This window comes from Asterias amurensis, chromosome 4 (genome assembly GCF_032118995.1).
Source record: "Asterias amurensis chromosome 4, ASM3211899v1".
Lineage (NCBI taxonomy): Eukaryota > Metazoa > Echinodermata > Asteroidea > Forcipulatida > Asteriidae > Asterias > Asterias amurensis.
In genome coordinates, this window is record NC_092651.1 from 13,365,033 (window position 1) to 13,389,264 (window position 24,232).

The following is a 24,232-nucleotide window of genomic DNA, read 5'->3' on the forward strand; positions in this document are numbered from 1 at the left end:
TTTAGAACATTGCCTTGCTATCTTATTAATATTTGTTTCATATTAGTAATTATTGTATTGGTTTACCTCATCGGTTTATTACACACTGTCGAAATCAAAATATGTAATTTAATCAGATTTACTTATGCATTATCACTCTAAAAGCACTAAGCACTGCGATGCGAAATATCCTATAGACTGTGCAAGTCTCGCGCGCACCGGAGCGAGAAAACACGACAACTGAAGAACTTAATTTTTTTATGAATCAAATCTTTGCTTTAATTTTTTCCTAATGCCGAATCTGAACAACAAAAATACCCATACGAGCTTGTTTAAATTAGTTTTAGCTTTTTAAACTAATACACATTATCGGTTAAAGTCTATATATAGACAAAAGTAAAACTCTGGGACAAGGATGTTTGTTTGATCTTAAATGTTTTGAAACCCCTTTTGTAAATCTACGCCCGAATGTGAAACTACTGAAAGCTGGTTCATACGCGGACGCACGGTGGTCCGCAAGGGCGTTAGATAAACGCGTGACACATTTTAAAGAGGAAGCCGACGCCTAAGCGACCAATGAAAAGGCTTTCCACCCCGCGCGGCCAAAACAAGCGTCTGCGTAAGTTTCGTGATCGGAGATGGGCACAAATAGACTGTGCAAGTCTCGCGCAGATTTGAACTTCCGGGACCATTGTGGTCCCAACCTTATAGAGTTTTACGTTGGGGAGATTTTGTTTCGTCCATTACTTTAGTTTAATATAGTTTATAACCATAAAAATGACATATGTTGTTAAAAATGTAATACTAATTAACAACATATGTAAAAATAAGTAAAAATAAAGTCAACATAATAACGAAGAAAAACCGATATTAAAACTTGACCTCAGGTCAGGTTATTAGTAAAAAATTAAGAATTTGTGCCCATCTCCGATCACGAAACTTACGCAGACGCTTGTTTTGGTTGCGCGGGGTAGAAAGCCTTTTCATTGGTCGCGTAGGCGTCGGCTTCCTCTTTAAACTGCGTCACGCGTTTATCTAACGCCCTTGCGGACCATCGTGCGTCCGCGTATAAACCAGCTTTCCGTAGTTTCACATTTGGGCGTAGATTTACAAAAGGGGTTTCAAAACTTTAAGATCAAACAAACATCCTTGTCCCAGAGTTTTACTTTTGTCTATACATAGACTTTAACCGATAATTGTGTATTTGTTTAAAAAGCTAAAACTAATTTAAACAAGCTCTAATGGGTATTTTTGTTGTTCAGATTCGGCATTCATAAAAAGATTTAAGCGAAGATTTGATTCATAAAAAAAATAAGTTATTCAGTTGTCGTGTTTTCTCGCTCCGGCGCGCGCGAGACTTGCACAGTCTATTGACAGGCCTTCGCTATCATGCGGCAATCTACTGTGGTAGAACCAATATGCGATCGATCGGCGCGTGTCTCCCTTAAAGAAGAGGTTTTGTCCTTATTTTTGTCATCACCTCTAAAAAAAAAAATCATATATGTGTGGTGGTTCATGTATAAAAAAAATTGAATATTCGAAAGCATTCTCATTAGAATCTTGTGCGTCGAAATTCGTACATAGAAAATGTCTTCCATCAAATCAGAAAACATGTACTTTTCGAAGAAGTACATCATGTTTCCGTCTGCGTCTTAAAATGTCAAAGGCAGATAGTATTGTCACCTCGACTTCTTTCAACTAGTAACAAATGTTGACATGGCGCCTGACAAGTTTGATATCACAGTGTCTATTCTCAAATACCAGCTCACGAGTGAAGCGTTTTCGTAGTCGGTGGAATAATGACTGCTTTACATGAAATTAGGTTACGTGCCAAGCACTTCAAGGATTTTTGATACCGTATCGATAATACATTCATCGACATCCTCGAGCATTGCGGGATGTTCGACAGGAAACACATGCAAGTCATAATGCCGGTCGTGATCTTCAAGTTACTGCGTTACTAGTCGTGTTCTAGTTGGTAATGTTTGTATATGCTCTGAGATTTATGCCTCTAGCATACTTGCTCATTTTTGGTTGTATCTGATCTGACGATACGAGGCTGGTCCATCCTGTTTTTGTTTATATTTAATTGAAAGACATATTTTATATTTAAAGGGCACACCGGCTCACCGTTTACGCAATTTAGGGGTGTATAATCATAAATAATGTTTTTATAGATGGTTGTTGTAAAAAAAATCATCAAAATGTCACGTATTTAGCGAAAAATGATTTTAAAAAACAAAAAAAGCGGCCATATAACAAGCTTCCGTTACACGGACTCTTTGAATGTGAATCTCACGTTAGATTTTTCACCATTATTTACATTTTGTAGCGATAATTTGAATACATGATCTTTTTCGTCAATTATTTGTAAATAATTTTGTAAAAAAAAGATTTAAATTTGGTTAAGTAAGTTACTTTTAGACGGCTGAAAGTAAAACTAGCCCGGAAGGTCACGTGATTGTTTGTACCACTTTTTGGTTAGAACAATCACGCGACCTGCGTTTTTGTCTTAAAATGCTCAAAAACGGCTAAATTTGATGATTTTTTTTAAGGACTGTTTTTCTTCATTCCTGGAAGACCGTTGGAGTCATATCTTAGTCTATTTTGTAGCCCCAAAAGCCCAATTCGGCCGGTGTGTCCCTTTAAGAAAGACTATTTTTTAAGAAAGTTAGTGTATGTAAAATTTAGCTGAATACATACATTTATTAAATATTAAACTAGATACTCGAAACAAGACGCAGTATAGGCTGTCTGGCGATTTGTTTTTATGAATAAAGGATGCAGCTATCTTTTTCAAGTAATGTTTTCCCAGAAAATTAGCTAGGAGTTGGTGTTATGATGAAATATTTTGTTTCAACATTTTGGTGCCTCAGACGGGAAATGCCAATCCCTTGTTTCATATTCAATTCCCATATTAAACCATTGTCATGTTTGAACTGATTAAAGGCAGTGAACACTATTGGTAATTACCCAAAATAATTATCAGCATAAAACCTCACTTGGTAACAAGTAATGGGGAGAGGTTGTTAGTATAAAACATTGTGAGAAACGGCTCCCTCTGAAGTGACATAGTTTTCGAGAAAGAAGTAATTTTCCACGAATTTGATTTCGAGACCTCAAGTTCAGAGTTTTAGGTCTCGAAATCATTCATCTGAAAGCACACAACTTCGTGTGACAAGGGCGGTTTTTTTTTTCTTACATAATAATCTCGGAACTACGACGGCCAATCAAGCTAAAATTTCACAGGTTTGTTATTTTATGATGCATATGTTGAGATACACCATGTGAGAAGACTGGCCTTTGCCAATTACCGATGGTGTTCAGTATCTTTAATACGGCTTTTGCCAAATTGATGCCATGGCAACGGAACTCCATTGGTGTTTCTTAAGAATGTAAACCAAATCCATGGGTATTTTTAATGGTAAGATGAGTTGAACATACGAAACGATACATGTCGTGACACCTGTTGCACATGCAATCTACCGCAGCGTATTACCCAGAGACACGTGCTCTTCTTCTTTACCCCTTTTTCCAAAGTCTTTAAGGCTGTGGGATTAAAAACAAATATAAATGGCGGGAAGTGGTAGCTAATTTCTAAATGATATATACATAACTTAGAGTTTCAAATACATCGAACTAAATGACAGCCACTGGCAATATGCCTTGTGATCAGCATACCGCTTCCGCATGAAAGCAATACTGAAAAGGAGGCTATTCGTCAAACGTAATGATGCGTATCGATTATAAACCTTGTGGGAAATACCTGGCGGAATTGAGAAATTGCTTTTTTGATGGATTCAAGACATTGTCCCGCGTTTTCCAATCATTTAGGGATGTAATTACACAATTTTGATTAAAGGTTAATTATTATACCTAGTATTAGCAGTCAGCACTATACGCTTAAACAAATCGAATATAATTGTGATTTTAATTTGTGTTTGTTCGACCTTAGACGAAAGACGGAACGAAATCTATATTTGTAATGCTGCGGGTAGGTTGAAACTTGAATAAGGCTTGTTGCTCTTAATATGACATGGATCCGGGAGTAAAAATATTGACAATACTTGACATTGTCATTGATGTGTTACTTCATTTGTTGTACTCACATGAAATGTCTTTTAAAATTGAGAGCTGATCTGAAGAAAATCATACAAATTAATATGAATCACATTCCCATCGATTGTAATGTTCGAACAAATGGATTGGAAAGCCTTAACCAAAAGTGGGATCAATCTGTGTATGAAAGACGACATGTAATTGTGGTTTCTTGGGAGCAAATTTCTTCTGACGTTTAATGGATCTTGATTATTGGGATTCCAAAAGGTAACTAATCTGCTTTGAGTGGAACGAGTGTATGTAATATTATCAGGTTCCTAAAAGGGAGCAGTTCGTTGGTTAATCAAACGGCTGACATCAGTTATACCTTATATGAAACATATTTGTAAATATTGTATTGGTGATAAACATGGTCGAACGAGATGATAAGATGCGTATACTCAATAATTGAAACCTTAATACAATTAACATGATTTTTTACTTTATTCGTTTACAAGCAGAACAAAACCCACAACTACAGATTATGAATTGTTGTTACACACATATACAGAGATACATTTTATTTGAAAAAAAAACTGGTCCCTTGTTGTAGTTTGTGCTATGTTAAATTGATGTATGAGTATATTTTCTAACCCGCAATATCTAACTTGACTATAGACTAAGTTGGTGCATCTAAATGCAAAAGTCGCTTCAGTGCTCCTTTTGTAACAACGGACACGCGTTGTTTTAATTAGGAAATTCCTTTATTGTATATCATTAAACGTATAGCATAATCTTTCCCGTATATAATGTTTTATTTATATTGATACACGTATTCTACAATCAATATACAGTAATGTGAAAACCACAATAATTCAAATCTGTACAAAAATAATAATAGTATTGTTAACTATAAAGCTGGCGCGTCGTTTACTTTAATTCATTGCTAACTATCACCTTTTTTTCACTCTTGCAATTCATATTTGAAACTCAAATATTAGTTTTTTAAATTTGACCCTAAAACAGACCTTCAAAGGCACTGGACACTGTTGGTAATTACTCAAAATAATTGGTACAAGCAATGAAGAGTTGTTGGTTGTGAGAAACTTTTTTTTTTTTTTAGAAAGAGGTGGTTTCTTACTCAAATATTAAAAGACTTCAGGTCTGAAGCCTTTTTAGGCATCTGAAGGCACAAACATTTGCACAACAAGGGTGTTTTTTCTTTCACTATTCCATTGGTCATAACTTCTATGACCAATTGAATCAACATTCTCACAGATTTGTTATTTTATGTATGTTGATGGAATACACCGAGTGATAATACTGGTCTTTGTCATACCAAATGTGTCCAGTGCATTCAAAGAAAAAAACCGGCTCTCCGTTGACACACCTTATTTAAAACTAATTTTAAAATCGCATTTGTCATTTGTAATCACTTTCTATGTACGAAGCCTTTGTGATTACCACGGCAAACTTTGTAAGTTACAGAATAAAAGAAAAAAAACAAAAAACAAACAAACAAACAAACGAAAATCAAACAAACAAACAAACAAATTAACCCAACACTCAATAAACAAATAAATAGGGAAAAAACAAGGGTCAAACACAAAACAAAAACACCTCAAAACACTACAGTTTGTGAAACATTAATCGGTTTGTCACAAAAAGGTCCGTTTAAAAGCAAGGTCTCGGGTTTGTTAGTCTTCCTACACATGATTTAAACAAATACTATTGGAATAATTAGCATATTGATACCATGACATGTTGATTCCCAAAATACGAAGTCTGTTTAATATGGCATGCATGTAAAGGGTTCCCGTTCACCGACTTGTTACTTATTAAACTTATGAGTTTGATTTGTATTGTGCAAGGGCCAGAATTGAATTAGCCTTAAAAGCTTCACTTAATCCTGAATTCTTGCCCTAAGATCCACTTACCACCGAAGATAAATAACATTCAAACCCCCATAAGAGGCACCGTCCCATGGTAAGTCAGCGTCTCTCTGGCCGTCAATTCATCAGTAAGTCTATTTAAAGAGATGGGATTGTCTCGCGAATGTCAGACGTCATGTATTCAATCGTTCAGATGTAATTAGATCATGTCATATAGTGCGCATTAATCAAATATGATTGGTAGTGGTTTGTTGTCGTGTATTATAGTCGTCCTGTCGAGTCATCTTTCTAAGTGGATGGAATGCCGCCACCCAGCCCTTTCCAGCTCACTCTATAAACATAATTCAATTGTCTTACTCTGCAACATATCATCGGGTGTACCACGAATTAAATAATTGCTAACATTAAATATCTTCCTTTTTTCTTAAATTCTTTACTGATATGGGGATGAGGCTTAAAGGAACACGTTGCCTTGGATCGGACGAGTTGGTCTAAAAAAAAGCGTTTGTAACCATTTGTTATAAAATGCATATGGTTGGAAAGATGTTTTAAAAGTAGAACACAATGATCAACACAAATTTGCCGCGAAATTGCGTGGTTTTCCTTTTCTTTGCGAAGTAACACGGTCGGCCATTTATGGGAATCAAAAAGTTGACTCCCACAAATGGCCGACCGTGTTAGTCGACGAAGTAAAAGGAAAACCGTGCAATTTCGAGGAATGTTTGTGTGGATCATTGTATTCTACTTTAACAATATCTTTCTACTCATATGCATTTATAACAAACGGTTACAAACGCTTTTCGAAGACCAACTCGATCGATCCAAGGCAACGTGTTCCTTTAAATTTGGTGACATGCATCACGTATGTTGTATATTTTATTCAATTCCAGTTAAAGTGTGTACGATCTGTGTGTCACACTTTTTCAGCCACCACACATATTTTAAACTTTCGTGCTTAAGAAGATAAAGTGTTTCGCAAAGTGCTACATTCTAGATTCTTGGGTCCTTGATGATATACCACATTGAACAGTTACTGTACTTCCACGAACTGAATTCTCTATCCTTTGTCTTTGGCTAGGCCGGCATTGTGCCGGTAAAAATGAAATTCTGAAAGACTCTCTGTACGTGCTACTCAACGCAGTATATATCACGGGGTTAACGATCGCATTGAAATAGGAAGTTACTCTGGCCACAGCAACCAGATATATTCTCACCTCTTGGGGTAACAAGAACTGGTCACCCCGGAGCATTCCGACAAGATGAAATAAGGACATGATCTCGAAAGGCGCCAAAAGTGCAAATAAAGCAACCCCATTAATAACCAACATCCGGGCTATTTGGTTACGTGTGGAGGAGTCTCTTGTGTGAATGCGATGATTTGAATGATGACTGCGGTTCATGGACTTGTCAAGACCTCTTATTATTTGATGGTAAAATATTGCATTTGTTACGAGGGAACAGAAAAATGGAATCGTCTGTACACCGTATGAGTACCTTTCGGACCATTCGTACATAGGGTAGAAAAGATATCTTACCCTGGGCCACTCGTTGTAGGGGTACCTGTCCGGCCAAATTATGCATTCGATATAGACTTTGGAAAAACTCATCAATAGGGATGCAGAAATAAGACTGGATACCAGAGTTGAAATAACAACGAGTGTGAAGACTGTAAGTTTTGTATCCCTTTTACGGTGTGGCCTGCAGACGCCATTATAACGCTCCCACGACACCAACGTGATGAAACACAATGTTGCAAAGTATGACATGTTAATGATGAACTGGGTGAGGAGGCACCCTGACAGTCCGAGAGGGGTGTCATCAGTGTAGATTGGCGAGTAAATGTAGCACCATACTTTGCTCCCTATCGCGAAAACCAGGAACAGTATATCAGCAATAGCGAGCCCAACGAGATAACAATTAGTAACGGTCCTCATTCGAGGTACTCGTGCCACAACGTAAATGAAAGCAGAGTTGTTCAGCACTCCAAGGGCCATGACGATAGGGAGGATCACTGTCACGAAAGCCACCTGGCCATCACTGTATGAGTTTTCCACGATGTCCTCCAGTGAAGTGAAATTGGAAGACATTAAACAACCTACGTCGGAATACTCTGATGGCTCAGTCCAGAACCAGTCTTGGTGATAGGTAGCATTTGAAAACACGTTCTCCTGTAATGAAGACATAGCGACTAGCGAGTGATGGTTAGCACAAGTTTCAGTCGTACCACACTTCTGTATATTTTTACCTCGGCTACAACTCCAACTGTTTTCTTGAGATCGGTTCAAATCAACTGTCTTAGTTGGCGTATAAAAAAAATCGAATTCTTCAACGATAGCAACATAATGTTTCTCCACACACTGAATAAATAAACATTTTTCAATTGATATAATGTTGTAGTTGATATAACACTTTGATAACGACAAGTTGTATTTCTGTAAGGTACATAACCAAGCCTCCAAAGGTCATCTGGCTTAGTGGCTAGTTCAGGAAAGCTGATCCCCAATCGTCAAATCAGTTCTGAGTGACGCCACCCATAAACCGTTGTAAAAAATTACTTGCCGTATTCACTCTGTCTCACTCAACCACAAACCTGTTTCGTCAGACGGTCCACCGATCGTTTCTTCGTCCAGAATCCGACTGAACCGAAATGACAAACAGACGACTAATGGAGCATCGGATAGCTCGTCAAGGAATACGCGTGCGCACAATTGTAATCAGTTTGTACGACGTTGCCGGTGATGCGGAGACTTGCATCAAATTAAAATAGTGCATTAAAATGCAATTAATATTATAACAGTGGATAAACTTAATGGCTTTGTGAAGTCACGAAATTATTTTATGAAATCCAATAAGGAAAAACATGCATCGTGTTAATATTTTTTTATTTATTAAATTGATTTGTATCGATGCTACTCGTGATACTCGGAAGTCTCTGGATTTACTAATCAGGTAGTATGGGACTTAATTAGTCTGGATAAAGTATATTCATATTTATGACGCCTCCAGCTCGTACAGAAACCACCATATCAAGTGTCCTTGTTGTTGTTGAAATGGTCGTCTGCAAAATTGATGAATGTCTTCACATTTTTTTTTTTTTTGCGTCTAAATGTTTTTGTAAGTAATGTCGATTTGGACAACTACTTCAACCCCATGATTTGTGACACGTAGTGCGGGATTGGGCAATTTATCGATATGTAAACTGCTCACAAAAAAGTTAGGAAACTTTTTTGAATCAAGTTTATCCTTAATATTTATTACTCTTTTTGTATATTATCAATGCAAAGCTGAAGTGTTCCTCTTTAAAATGATACCACAATTACAATGATTAGATGTTGCTGAGTTTGGCTACATGAATCACAATGAGGCAAAGTCACAAATCAAATGTGCCAAAACTTATAGTGCTGTGCTAAACAGTCAAATGATCAATAGTCAAACCGGTCAAGCTTCAGAACCTTGGATGGTTTACACAAAGATTCGCACCAAATAGCCCTTATTTCTTGAAAAACGCCTTCTTTGGATATTAAAAGAAATTCTTGTCTCAATAAAGTGGATTAACATCAGTAAGTTGTCTTGCTTGTTTGAATTACAGTGTCAACTTGTTTGTTCACACAGTAACACAACATGGCTAATTTTTGCACATTGATTTGTGACTTTGCATAATTGTCATTCATGTAGCCAAAATCCGCAACATGTCATCATAGCAAATGTGGTATCATTTTAAAGAAGAACACGTTAGCTTTGCACTGATAGAAAAACAAATACAATGAGAGTAACACATAATAAAGATATACTTGATTTAAAAAAAATCCTAACTTTGTGTGAGCAGTTTGTTTGAGGTAACTTCAGACGTCAAATAAGATGAGGCGTAATATTCAGTTTCTACATTTCGATGAGGGCGCCATTTACTCGTTTTGGCTTACAGTTAGAGTGTGGCATATTCTGTAGTGCGAGTTTTTTTCCCCGCATATCATAGTAATGCTAGTGATATTTAAAGCTTTGCATGGTGTGCAATAATAAGAACAAACTGAACATAATATTGACAAAAAATGGTAGACATGAACGAGCAGAGTATACTCTGCGAGACGTCGAGACCAAACCAGCTCTTTTCAGAGCCAACACTCCCTCAGAATAGATAGAGTATATTCATTGTGTGTCAAATGATTGTTATTTTTATGATGGAATAGTTATTTTATGGTCGAAGGAAAAAAGTTTATCGGGTAGTCTTTTTTGCCTGTTTAAGGGCAATTTACCTTAAGAAGAATTTGGCGAAAGCAGTCATTGAACCAAGCAGTATTTTTTATTAAGAGTCACCAATAGGAAATTTCATGACTTTTGGAAGAGCTCAATGTGCTGCAGTCTTGTTGCAAGACGTTTTTTTCATTGTCTCTCCACTGTTGCGATTCCCCGCTCCGAACCGCGCACACGATAGCGGGCGCTGTTTTGAAAATTTTCAGATCACCACTAAAAAAATTATCACCGCACATAAAATAACTCATCAAAAACGTTTTGCACCAAGAATATTATGTACTCCTGCTTATAGTTCTCAGTCATCATCAAATATCTTGCAGATACACCGTGTCGGGTCCCCATCATCAACATAGTTGTTCCTTACGGGTTGCATGATAAGTCATACTTAGAAACACACGGAGAAAAGCAATACAGAGTGACAAGAGATTGTTTTGCGAGTAGTTAACTGTATCTTTATTTGCGACTTCATTCATGCATTTAATTCAAGGGTATATTATAACATCAACAGAACTGTTAGAGTTTGCGAAAATAATTAGCAAGTTTGCTGTATTGGCGAAATGTTATGCTTTTTTGCGGAACTAAAAGTATAGTAGTTCAGAAGACCAATAAAGTATAAATCGAAATTCTTTTAAAAAGAAACACCAAATGCCGCTTTCATTTTAGTATTGTCACTGGCACGCCTTTAAATTCGTTTTGATGAGCTTTCAAAAGAAACGCCCTACTCTTATGCTTTTGAAACACGTCACGCATAAGCCTTACATGTGAGTTAAAATCACTTAGTCTTTTAAATGTGACAATTCCGTAAGGTTTATGTTGTTCAAATATAACACTTATAGCTATTTGCTCTTTAAGAATACTTAAAATTCAAACCAGTTTGTGCCTTGCAAAGTTAAAACAATCACATAATCCCCCCCAAAATACGGTTAGCTCCAATAAAGTCATGTGGTATAGTGTTATTGACGCTCCATTTTTAGCGTTTTGTCCAGCAAGTAAACAATAATGACATTTATAACTTTTATCATCAGATACAAAAAGGTCAAATGGAAATCAATTTTAAGAATTAATTATTGTTTGGAGGAAGAATCGAGACGAGTTATCGGTGCATTCCATTCTAACCAACTGCTGAAAGTATCTCACACACAGCGTTACTGCCGTCTTTGGGGGTGACATTATACACACAGTCATCTGCATTGAAGTTGCTTTCGCATCCCTCTGTCCAAGTAAGTGGAGTTATGTAACTAAAAAGGACATAACACAATTTTACTTTTAATATTTTCAGTTACAGACTGGACCAATGTATTCTTAGTGGGTGGCTTATCGGCTTATTTGTATTGAAAAACGCAACATTTGTGTCACCGGTCGTTGTGTTGTTGCCGCGAGATCTAACAAACGTCACACGTTTAATTGTTATTAAAAACCGTTTGGCCCAAACTAAGATGATTTCCGGGAGTGTGTTTAAAACATGTTTAAAACACTACAACCACTGAAGCAAAATGGACCAACAAAGAAACTGACGAGAACTTAAAATCTTGAATTATGATGATAAAGGTACAAGAGAAACTCGAGTCGGAAAACATTCCATATATCAACAAAATATTTAAGCATTAAAGACCTTTCTTTTGCAACGTCACAGCCCGAGTTTTTGCCAACCCAGATTGGAAAACTATGGAAAGCCGTAAGTGCAAATTAAGAAAAGATCGCTATTTTTTGTAACAACAATGTAACCAAGTTTGTTGATTTTGTTAAAAACAAAACAAATAATTATGAGAGATATTTTATTTAATTGAAAGTTTGCAGAAAATGCTGAATTTGGTTAAAACATCTGTTTTTAAGATTTAGTGTTTTACTAACATTCGGCCGACCATGCCAACCAAGGCGGTTTGTTTATCAACAAAAGAAAGGTCTATGTGCTATGCCATGATTTTCGGTGCGGCAGGAGATTCTGTTCTTCCGGAGATTCGGTCTCCTATATGGCAAACTGTACAAACTTCTTCTTACGCGCCCTCTCGTGAATCATCCTCCTTCAGCCAATGTTAATTTGCCGTATGGGGAACCAAATCTCCGGCGGACAGAATTCCCTGCCATACCGGCAGTTGTGTCGGTTTTGAAGACGAAATTTAAAAAGGTACATTGAAAAAAGGGAAATCCAAAAACACTTACCTGGTGCAGCAAGACTTCACTTGTCCATCAGCAGAACAAGAACAGCTGTTGCAACCTTCCGTGAACTGCGTGCCTGCCTCACAGGTTGTAACTTTGAAATTAGAACAATAAATATTTTATCAACAAGACGAACTCTGCATTTTAACACACACGATGAGCTATTAACTATTCAAACTCTTAATCGTGTGACCTTCGTTAATGAATCGTGATATGCACTGATGGACACTTCGGTAATCACTCTTAGCATACAAACTTTCTTGTTAACGATCAATGGAGAGCTGTTGATATTTTAAACATAGTGAGAACGGCTCCCTCTGAAGTAACGTAGTTTTCGAGAAAGAAGTTATTTTCTACTAACATAATTTGATTTCGAGACCTCAGAATTTGATTTTGAGGTCTCGAAATAAATCATCTGAAAGCACACAAGTTTGTGTGACAATGTTTTTGTTTGTGTCTTCCATTATTATCTCGCAACTTCGACGACCGATTGAGTTCAAATTTTCGCAGAATAGTTATTGTATGCAATGTTGAGATACACTAAGTGAAAAGACTGGTATTTGACAATTACCGAAGGTGTCCATTTTGTCTTTATAATATTGCTTGTAATTAAATGCGACGTTTCAAATACTGACATTGTGCTTTGATGACTTACCCTCATTTTGACACGATGCTTCAGTATCTGCGACCAGCGCCAAAAAGCCAACAAGGGCAACAAGGAGGAATAGCTTGGCCATTTTTCGGAACGAGTGAAGAATTCTTTTTGAAAGTGAAGTGCGCTAACTTTTCCTGCCGTGAGAATGATATTTCTCTGAGCTCGCAAGGACTTTATATAGAAGATCAATTGTAAATCGAACCCGTTCACGTGGAGAGAGATTGCAATTAAGATTTTGTAAAGGAACTAAGCGTGACCAATTAATGACACATGTGTATCAAATGATCCAGCCAAACAGATGTCGATGTGTATCAAAATTTCGGTCTATATTACAATCTTACCATCATCATTAAAAGGGGAGTTCGATTTTACAATAATTACCTTCGTTACAACGCCATATTCTCTTATTCTGACGAACGATAATGTCGGCTCTTGCTATATTTAAAATTTTGACAAATTGTGACAAATTCGTTGACTTATTTCAATTAGGAAAAATACAACTCTAAGACTTTAGAACTTTTCTCTTCTTCTTTTCGCCCTTTTTAATATAACAATTAATTAGGTTAGGAGGTTTATTGGTTCACGGTGTAGATTTCTTCTGACTTACATCCAGTATTTCCACTAATTGAAGATTATTTTGCATAAACCTGAGATGGAACCCATACCAGAGTAATTCATTGGATTATTTTTATTATTTTTTTACTTTATGACGCGCTCGTATTTGGTTTAATCATTGATACTGTCTTCCCTGCACGACACCTGTCCTCGTACATATTACTTTTCGTGTTTTTATTGTAAATCAAATTAAGTACTGTAATACTGTCTTGGTTCGTAAGATATATTGTTTTTCTTCTGAACTTTTATTGAAAATCCGAGGCCAATGTTGTTCATTTAAAGATGATTGTTACAGAAAGATACGATCATGTTTCTCTACTTTTTTTATTGACAAATCAATGTCGACGTACAATCCTTATAATTTAGTGTGGCAAAACTGCAAGGCTGAACAAAAGGTTATGAACTCAATCTATACTCTCTCTCTCTATCTGTGCTATCACGAAATATTAGGATATAAAATGCATGAAATTCTCCATGTACACACAATCATTCATGCAAGCACTCACTCAGTCGACCCAATGTGTCGCGTTGCCGCATGTTTGAGTCGGGCTAACACACCCATATACAATATATTATGATTGTTGATTGGTTTTCAAAATGTTTGTTGTATAATATTAATCCTTGGAAGTTTCAGACTGACATAATGACAAAATTGTCTTATTTAAGCCAGTTAAACTGTAAGCATCTTGTGTTCGTCCATTTTGTACATCTTGGATAAAGAAACAAAATTCTGCTATTGCTTTATCAATAACCAAACTTTTCAAACTGTTTATACACCTATGACACATTGCATAATTTGCGTTCTTCCCCGTTTTTTATTTGTATGTGTCAGTGTTTTTGTGTATGTGTTTCGATATCTACCGCTAGACGCTTGTTATAAATATAGTACAAATTGCTTTATTATTAAATGAATATAAATTACATGTCAATGTTGAACCAACATATGTGTGTATCTCGAAGTAAAAAGCCTTTCTTTTTTTGAAAGCGTAAACCACCATATACGACCGTTTCACTCAAGGCTGATTAGTTGCCATACGTGTTTCAATCTTAGAGCTTTTCAACCCATGTGGGATTCAGCAACCCATGAAGTCACTGCCGAAGTATCGGGGAAACCCGGGATCTGCGTTTCGGTACTGGTTGTTGTATCGGAAATAACTCTTGCCTTGGATGAAATACGTGTAACCTGGAAAACGATAAGTTCACGACAGAAAACAAATTCGTTAATATAGATAGCGTGCAAAGGCCTAACATTCTGACTCGTAAAAATACACAAAGCTTCAAATTGGAATGCAAATCGTGTTTATCCGCACTTACCATCTGTGTAGTCGAAGGCAGCGTCGATATAGGGAGGTATACCCTCAAAAACATCCAAAATGTGATAAGGATACCCGTATTCTACTTGCTGGTACGCTTCGTCATATCGCCATACCTGAAACAATGGGATTTGTTTTCAGTGTTTACATAATGTGCACAGAAATAAACAGACAAACCGTGTAAAGGGGTGGGGTTGCTGCGCATTTAGGGTGTCGTGGCCGAGTGGATACGAGCACCGAACTCAAGCCCTGGTGGTTCTGTTAAACAGAGTGTGTGTTCGAAACCCAGTCGTGACTCCCTGAGCAAGACACTTAACTATAGGGTGCGTTCGTTTAGCTTCCCTGGGTCGACCCCGGTCTGTGGCGGTGGTTTTTTTTTTTTTTTTCAGGACGAACGTGGGTAATTATCTGCACACAATCGTCCTGGGGAAAAAACCGCCACACACCGGGGTCGACCCGGGGAAGCTAAACGAACGCACCCATAATTGCTTCTCTGTTCACTCAGGGCTAAATGGGTACCTCTGTGAGGGCAGAGATGGTTCTTTGGGATTGGTTTAGCCGAGTAGCGCATTTAATTGTCGCACAGGCTGTTTACTCCTTCAGGGAGTTGAGATGGTTTAAGGAATGATTAAGGCCCAGTGACTAGGGGTAATGTCAGAAGCGCTTTGAGAAGCCATCGGATGTGAAAATGTTAAAAACTGTTTATTGTTGTTATTATTATTATCAAAGTATTTTCAGCTTTAAAGGAAAACATTTTTGTTATCTTTTTGGTTGCCAATAAGTATTGAATAGTCTTATATTTAAACGTAGCTTACCTGATGATCCTTGAAAAAGTATGTTGTATTGTATCTTCTTAACGGTACTACTGCATCTATATCTTGAGGTACCCCCATCTCATCCACATGGCGCGGATATCCCGGCAGTGCGTGTTTACCTTTATACAACCAATAGTTAGATCCTGTGTACGAAGAAATACGGAACACTACACTTCAGATCAAGAAAGAGATTGTCTATAAAATAAAACATAACCAGTGCACGTTAATTATCTAAATTCCGTTTTCTTTAAATAATTATTATCGGTTGTAAATTCATTTTAAACCACAAATCATTGACAATCTATTTTACAGATTATTGGTCAGTTTTGTCTAGTTTGTGTTCGTGTATCGGGGGGGGGGGGAGGGGGCACGTTTAACAGTTAACCTAGGAGACGTGTTAAAGTATGAACCGATTAGAGTTGTTGTCAAAAAAGTACATACAAGAGAGGGACATTCCGGTTGTAGGTGCATGCTTGCTTGCGAGTCAATGTGTCATTGTTTTGCTCTTGATAAGATCACGAAAGTTATGTCAGATTTAAAATCACCTTTGAAAAATACAACATGGCCGTCCTGGGGTCGTTGATACACTGCATCTATCATCCTCGGAAGTTTTAAGAATCTCTTGCGAATGGGGAGACCAGCAGAGGGCGCTATAAGCTTCCCATACCGGCTGATTCGCCAAAAACGACGATCCTATAAATATAATTATAATTAGCCATCGAAGAAAATTGGTGGAAGATATGAAAGATGTTTCTGTCACTTACCCTGTGGCTGTCCATTCTGCCTTTTGACCATTAGCAAATACAATTGATATGATGGAGTAGTTGTTGTAATTTGACATAGACAAATGCATAATTTTAGTTTTTGCCGTCATGATATTGTCAATAGGCTATAGTTCAAACCTTAAATGCAAAGAGAATTCCGTCAATCATTGCAGTTGCGTCGTACCCCTTATTGCAAGGAGACCGAGGGTCACCGTGATGCTGGTTTCTGTCCAAAGTACCTGCGTAAAAACACAAAGTCTGAGGGTTTGCTAAGGACTTCAAGTTCAAGTAGAGCTTGATATTATAAATATTACTAACGTTCCCGCCTGTATCAAATTCCCCGTAAAATAGTTACTGTCCCCATTAAAAGATACCCATTTACCACAGTACCCCACTCATTGGCTTTCGTCTTAAATGGTACCTTTAAAAGTACTGTAGTTTATAATATTATTGAACAAAATAAGGAACAAAGGAAAATAATATCACAACCAGGGCTCGAACTGGGACCTTTTGTTCCCCAGAAACAGCGTGTCCCACATATAAAGTAGTCTAACGAAATGTTAACAGGCTTTTACATGTGTACAAGCGGTCAAAATGTACTTGCAATTTTTGTATAATCTGCTAAAATGATATTATACGTTGGACTTTCCAAAGATTGCAATTTAAAAAAAAAATTAAACCAATCTTTACCTCCCGGCTCGTCTCGCGGGACATTTAAACGGTTGCAATAGTCTTGAAAACCTGTTTTTCACGATAAACTCTATTATTAAAGGCAGTGATGGTCACTATTGGTAATTACTCAAAATAGTTGCTAGCATTTAAACTTACTTGGTAACGAGTACTGGAGAGCTGTTGATAGTATAAAACATTGTAGAAACGTAGTTTTCGAGAAAGAAGTTATTTTCCGTGAATTTATCTTCGAGGCCTCAGAATTAGATGTTGAGGTCTCGAAATCAAGCATATGAAAGCACACAACTTCGTGTGAAAAAGGTGTTTTTTTATTTCATTCATATCTTGCAACTTCGACGACCAATATTGAGCTAAACTTTTCACAGGTTTGTTATTTTATGCATATTATGTTGAGATACACCAAGTGAGAAGACTGGTCTTTGACAATTACCAATAGTGTCCAGTGTCTTTAAATAAAGAATCATACGAGACATCCGACCAGTCAGCTGGAAAGGGGTTAACATGCACTATTTCTTTGTAAGTATATACTTACCATAAAGTAGTTGTGCAGCTCTAATGTCATCCTCCTGTAGCTTCAGGCCTGGCATGTAACCGGTATAGTCTGGTGCCATTATAGCGCCATCTGTCCATGAGTGCTGCAAGCCAAGACTGTGACCAAGTTCGTGGAGAGCAACCTGAAACAAGTTGTAGCCTGTGACAGTGAAATGAATTATGTTTCTTTTAGGTGTGAGCTAGAAACGAAACCAAATATATTGCAACCTGTTGAACCAACAACACAAAATAATGAAAACGGTAAAACACGTCATAATCAACGGGGAAGCGAAACCAAATACATAGCAAAATTTATTCTATTCTAGGAAACTATTCAAGTTAATAATTTTCTAAGAAGATTGAACTTTGTAACTTGCCATCATGTCCCCGGTATGTGAAGACCTCAGAATCATCAAAATGCACGTCTCCGTCTAAATCACCGTGCAAGCCGTTCGGCACGAATGCATGGGCTATGGTCCCGTTGATACCATCAAAGTCGTAAGGGCAGTTGTGGTCCCATGTTGAGAACTTGATGTGAATATCTGCGTGCCCATTGGTTATTCTCCGAAATGACAAGGGGGTAGCCTCTTCCCATTGTTTAAAGGCTCTACCTAGTGAATCGTCCACCTGGTCCTCAGTCATCCGGTAGTGGTATGGATAATTCACAATTCTGCGTGAATGTATGGAGTTGTTTTTGTTGATTGCTTATTATAGTCTTTACTTTACTACTTAAACATATAGAGATGATTTTAATTTTGTGTTTAGAAATTAAAATCTATATTGAAAACAGCATTATAAACATAACCGAGTCTTCAGAGTAGCATTACTTTTAATTCCATAAACCCACCTGTACGTCAAATGTTTCTTGGTCCATCTCGTCCAGTCGATGGAGTACCGCTTCTGTCTTCTGTCACCGGGTCTCATTGAAGATATACCTCCCAGATCCGGCACACCGCATCGAGGTTTTCTTGCTCCAGAACGGGTGGCGTTTACTTCTTGGGATAATTTCGGCACCAATGCAAACTTCCGACGCGAAGTCTTTTCGGAGCCATGAGAGCTGGCTGCAGATTTCCTTTGATCTAAGCCCGTGACGTCTTGAAGAGATGGTACTTTTCCAAGAGTGATCACATCACTCTAAATGGGAAAAAGCAAAGCACCTTGTGTGTACATATTGTTTTTAATGATAATCATTGTCACAACGACTGAAACAAAATATGATTGTTTGAACCAGTATTCTAAAACGAAAGTTCTTTTATTCTAAACTTACCCAATAATATCAGCGTGCCCTCTGAGTGAACCCGAAACCAAAGCTCTGATTGAAAGACTAGGGGAAAAGTGCATTCGAGGTCTAAAACGGTTAAGTTCATGGAATTCCCTCCCGTTGCGAAGCTTTCTGTATGTTTTTGTCTTGTTTTTTAAATGCTGCTGTGTGCGGTTGTGAATTCCTCTGCTTTTCATAAAATTATATAATTGAAGTAAAAGACAGAAAATTTGATATTTAAAAAAAACGTCACACCATTATGGTTAATGTGTGGCTTCACCGGTCTCTCTATGCAGTGCTGATAGTGGGTTCGAATATCATATTTCCCAATAATTAATAAGTTTGTGCTGTCTTTGTTATTGGCACCGCTTTCATTGTAATTGGTGGTATTTTATTCCCATGTGTGAACGAGTTCGCTCATTAAGAGTATAAGACAATTATTTGTTTTTGATATGACTATTGATTGTGTGTGGTAAAAATAAAAGAAATAAATGAGTAGAATACCATCGGGCTACATTTTATACCTTTTCATACAAATAGTGCGACCTGCCTGATGGACAAGAATGCCATCAGGTCAGTTTTGTTCGGGTGGTCGAAGAAGCGTGCAGAGACTGTGACCTGCTAAATACAGACACCCTGGTCAGAGGAAAGATTAACTGTGTATTACAGCAATTATGTACTGAGCAGAACTCGCAAAATGTCTTCGGACCCTAGAAAGATACTAATTGTGTGTAATTCATCACGTTTTGGCAATCACCGTCAATCCATGAATGTGATTATTTTCACTTGTAATATGCGGGCAGGGGATGGTTTACAGCACACTGGGAGCTGATACGGTTAATTCAGGTCGTCATTTCGAACAAAGTTTCTTCTGTCAATGAGTTTATAAATGATTCTCACAGGGGCGCTTCATATATGATTTTCAAACGCAAGTTCTGAACTTATTTGTTATATTGTGGTTAGGTACGGTGTCCTAGCATTTGTAATGTACGAATTGCTTGTAAATTTGTTAAGGGGTTTTCGTGCTTTGTATCTTATTATATACACTGGACACATATCGAAATTACTCCAAATATTTGTTAAAGACAGTGTACACTATTGGTAATTGTCAAAGACCAGTCTTCTCACTTGGTGTATCTCAACATATGCATAAAATAACAAACCTGTGAAAATTTGAGCTCGATCAGTCGTCGGAGTTGCAAGATAACTATGAAAGAAAAAAACACCCTTGTCACACGAAGATGTGTGCGTTAAGATGGTTGATTTCGAGACCTCAAGTTCTAAACTTGAGGTCTCGAAATCAAATTCGTGGAAAATTACTCCTTTCTCCAAAACTAGGTCACTTCACAGGGAGCTGTTTCTCACCATGTTTTATACCATCAACCTCTCCCCATTACTCGTTACAAAGTAAGGTTTTATGCCAATAATTATTTTGAGTAATTCCCAATAGTGTCCACTGCCTTTAACATAAAAACCTACTTGTTAAAGACCAAGCTGTAGTGTTGATAGTATAAAACATTGCGAGAAATGGCTCCCTCTCAAGTGACGTAGTCTTCGAGGAAGAAGTAATTTTCCACTAAAATATTTGAATTTGACTTCGAGACCTCATAGATAGATTTTGAGGTCTCGAAATCAAGCATCTGAAAGCACACAACTTGTGCGACAAGTGTGAAACTTCTTCCATTATTCTCTTGCAACTTCGACGACTAATTGATTTCTTATTATTTTTTGGCATACAAAATATGTTGAGATACACCAAGTGAGAACTCTGGTCTTTGAAAATTAATCAAAGTGTCCAGTGCCTTTAATGATTAACAATTTAACTTGACATCGACAATTTAATTTGCTTATAAAATGGCTGAAAATTAAGCCCCATCGTCAAATTTAGATCAGGTCTTTTGAGAAGACCAACATGAACTTTTCCCCCATAAAATTTGAACCAAGACTATACAACTGTATTTTCATTTCAAATGTGTACTTTTTTATGATTAAAATAGCAGTTTGTGATGCAGAGCTTTGTAAAAGTGGACTGATGAAAACATTTCCCCCAAAATCATAAAACAAAGGTATTTAAATTCACTTCCCGATGTCAACGAAACCACAAATGATTAACTTCACAGAAACAGAATAAATAACAGTAAACAGGCACTTGTTAAAAGCAGTATAAAGTTAAATCTAACCCCTTGCATCGATATGGTTTGTAGAAATGGCAACTACTTATTCATAATTGTTTCAAACGTAACTTTGTTCTACATTAGGCATATAATTTAAGACTGTGACATTTATTTGCAAATCCTTCCAGCGCAGTGAATAACGATTTGTATTGACCTGGGTATCAAGTAGAGGAAACCAGACTGGGTTGAAGCATGATGTACCACAACACAGCCAAGTATACCACTTTTTTTTATCACCCAATGTTTTTCTAATGGAGAATTGCCGTTGCAATGGCGACAAACGAGCGGGGTTTTCGCTCGATTGGAACCATTTATAGGATCAAGGCTCTCCCAAAGGTTCTCTAAATTACCTTACAAAACATCGAGTATACTCTCGCTACCTATTAGTGTACTCGCTGTCTGTACTCTTTTTGGTGAAAATTTAAATATCTTACCAGCATACTTTGAAAGATGAGGATCAAAAATTAAGTGATGCCATACAAAAAACATCTTTCGATTTTAGCAGGTAGACAGGGTTTATATTTTACAGTTCATAAAAACATTGGTTGAAAAGTGAAATGAGCAGACCTTTCTGATATAAGTAGTTTATTAAGCAATATTGTTCAGTAGGTTTGCATGCTTTTCTTTAGAAACCTACCTCATATAAACTTTGTCCAGGCTCGGCAACACCTTTATGCACTATTGCATGAGCCGATTGACTGATGCGCCCGTTTGCAAATAAGAAGTAAATCCATACAAGCAAGACGTTACTTTGTGAAACTCGTGACTTCTTCCAACATAACGACATTATTCTTGTCGTGGTTGTATTGGTATGGGTAGCTTTTCACGACTGATGCCTCCCTGCTTTCGCTTGAGGGGTTCTCAAAGTGGTGTAGGCGTTTAACAGTTCATAGTCAGACTCAGCTTTACACAGTTTCTTGAGAGGATCTTGGAAGACCCCGGCGACTGTTGCACGATCAGCAAGTGAAAATGAATGGAACCGCCGTTGGAATCCTAGAATCTGGGACATGATGCCGAGAAACAATCATAATAGAAATGTGTATCGAATTATGAAAGTTGATTGAAAGTGGTGTCCCATAGCAATGGGTGACTCCAGACACCCGTTGGTACTAAACCAATGTGAAGATTCAGTAAAAAAAAGTTTCTACCCACTTATTTCTCCGTCGGTGCATAGGTTAACCAAACGGATAAGAATGATTCACTAACATCTGAATATTAAGTACAGAAATCCAGCCCAACGATGAACATAATAAACGAAAGCAAGGAGAAACTTATGTTGTACGGGCGCTTATTAATTTTGTACATAATTCCCCTTTTTCTTCCAGGACACAGTTCTTACCGTAAATAAAGGCAAAGACACTTACGGGATGAGTGATGGATGCACCATGTGTATCCTGCGAATAAGGATGTGCTACAAACAGTAAGTGGACAAATTTATGAGGTTTTCTGCTGTTTGACACCTACATAATATTTTTATCGTTAAAAACAAATTGTCGATGGGCTGTTGTTAAAGTTTGTTGGAAAAACAATACGGGATTTTGAGATAAGGTATTCCGCAAAAATAGTTACTGTGCGACCCATCGATTCAATACCTCTTGCCACGCTGCAGGAGTTACATACCGCCCTCACTTGTTTGTTTGCTTGTTTGATTGTTTTGACGTTTTTTGTTGTTTGATGTGTTATTTTTTCCTTTTGAGGTCAGTTTAGGTTAATAATTATGATAATTTAAGTAGTTATTAAACTCAAAGCGTGATTTTTGTTGAATTCAAACAATCATTTGCCATACTCGCAACAGCAAAAAGCAAAGTCACTGGACTAGATAAACTGTATACTACAAACATAGTGTATACAATCATGACAATTACAGAATGACAATGTAGTATGGAGGATCTTCACTTAAGCTAACAAGTACGTACTTGTTTCGTGTGTGAATCAAAATCGACGTACTGAAAGTCGCGGCGACGATATTTTTTGGAGAGTGGGGGACACGTTATCAAATGTCCCGCTCCCCCACCTTTTTGACCCAAGTTTTGCACTGTGGCAAACCTTGAAGGGTGGGGGACACTATATCAAATGTTCCCCCTCAAAATTGGCCCTAGATTGCATCCGAGAGCATCCACAAATTTTCCGGGCCCTTGAAGTCCTGCACCCTATACGCCGTAGTTAAAGGAATTCTCACAAGCATGCTCCATCATTGACATATTTGCACCTCCCCCTTTAACGTGTGATAGGAACGTGTCACCCACCCCACCTCCACCCCACGATCGAAGGGCGGGGGACACAATATCAAATGTTCCCCGTGTCTTTTAACCACCTTTATCACCTGAACTTGATGCTGTTATTGACGTAAAAGGTTTTACTGCTGCTCACACTTTAAAGCCCTATGTTCTGTTCCATTCTGTTTGCCTCTTATTTGCCTAAAATTGCATCACAGAGCATCTAGAATTAAGCGGGCCCGGAACCATGCCGTAAAGGTTTCACACTCGCATGCTCACTCGATGACAGATTTGGCCCCTAAAACTTGTGTTATAGATCTGCACCTGAACTTGATGCTGTTAACTCAAAAAGTTCTACTGCTACTCACATTTTAAAGGCTTATGTTGTGTTCCATTCTGTTTGCGTCTTCTTTGCGTAAGATTGCACCACAGAGCATCTAGAATGGACATTTTCCCGGGCCTTTATAGCGGGCCCGGGCCCATGCCATAAAGGTTTCACACTAGTGTACTCACTCTTTGACAGATTTGCCCCCTAAAACTTGTGTCCGCACCTGAAGATGCTGTTAACTCAAAAGCTGAGCATTATATTGCAGATATTATGAAGCTATAATTGAGTTGCTGTTTTTTTAGGTACAATAACCATGGAAGCAAAAATAGGTGCATCATAGCTTGAAGTAGGCATTAAATTCCAACATCTGAGAGGGCGGCACATCACTCCCTCAGACTCCCTAGATTGCACCAGAGAGCATCTACGGCCGAAACAAATTTCCGGGGCCCTATAGCGGGCCTCGGACCCCACGCCGTAAATGTTATGTGTGGTCCCCCCCCCCCCCATCTTTCAAGACGGATTGACGCCCCTGGCGGTGGCGTTTGCTTTCTTGTTG

General features: G+C 37.7%; 4 protein-coding genes across 6 annotated transcripts in view; 1 reads left to right on the top strand and 3 right to left on the bottom strand.

The window, feature by feature from the left end:
• LOC139935937 (minichromosome maintenance domain-containing protein 2-like) overlaps nt 1-24,232 on the top strand; it is a 132,991-nt gene that overhangs the window by 37,101 nt on the left and 71,658 nt on the right. For all 3 annotated transcript variants that reach the window (XM_071930580.1, XM_071930582.1, XM_071930581.1), the window contains exon 22: nt 22,458-22,552. In XM_071930580.1, the coding sequence (XP_071786681.1) occupies nt 22,458-22,552 (95 nt within the window). The remainder of the gene's footprint in view (nt 1-22,457; nt 22,553-24,232) is intronic.
• On the bottom strand, nt 6,771-8,515 carry LOC139936494 (thyrotropin-releasing hormone receptor-like). Its single transcript, XM_071931325.1, has one exon. It carries the CDS (start codon nt 8,090-8,092, stop codon nt 6,893-6,895), a length of 1,200 nt encoding a protein of 399 aa, XP_071787426.1. The 5' UTR covers nt 8,093-8,515; the 3' UTR covers nt 6,771-6,892.
• LOC139936330 (beta-microseminoprotein-like) lies at nt 10,595-13,109 on the bottom strand. Its single transcript, XM_071931126.1, has 3 exons — nt 12,970-13,109; nt 12,318-12,408; nt 10,595-11,395 (listed from the first exon to the last, which is right to left on the bottom strand). The coding sequence occupies exons 1-3, from the start codon at nt 13,049-13,051 to the stop codon at nt 11,269-11,271; spliced, it is 300 nt and encodes a 99-aa protein (XP_071787227.1). The 5' UTR covers nt 13,052-13,109; the 3' UTR covers nt 10,595-11,268.
• LOC139936342 (stromelysin-1-like) lies at nt 13,688-21,987 on the bottom strand. Its single transcript, XM_071931140.1, has 9 exons — nt 21,770-21,987; nt 18,545-18,831; nt 18,075-18,367; nt 17,699-17,857; nt 16,615-16,715; nt 16,258-16,405; nt 15,713-15,855; nt 14,899-15,013; nt 13,688-14,767 (listed from the first exon to the last, which is right to left on the bottom strand). The coding sequence occupies exons 1-9, from the start codon at nt 21,917-21,919 to the stop codon at nt 14,658-14,660; spliced, it is 1,506 nt and encodes a 501-aa protein (XP_071787241.1). The 5' UTR covers nt 21,920-21,987; the 3' UTR covers nt 13,688-14,657.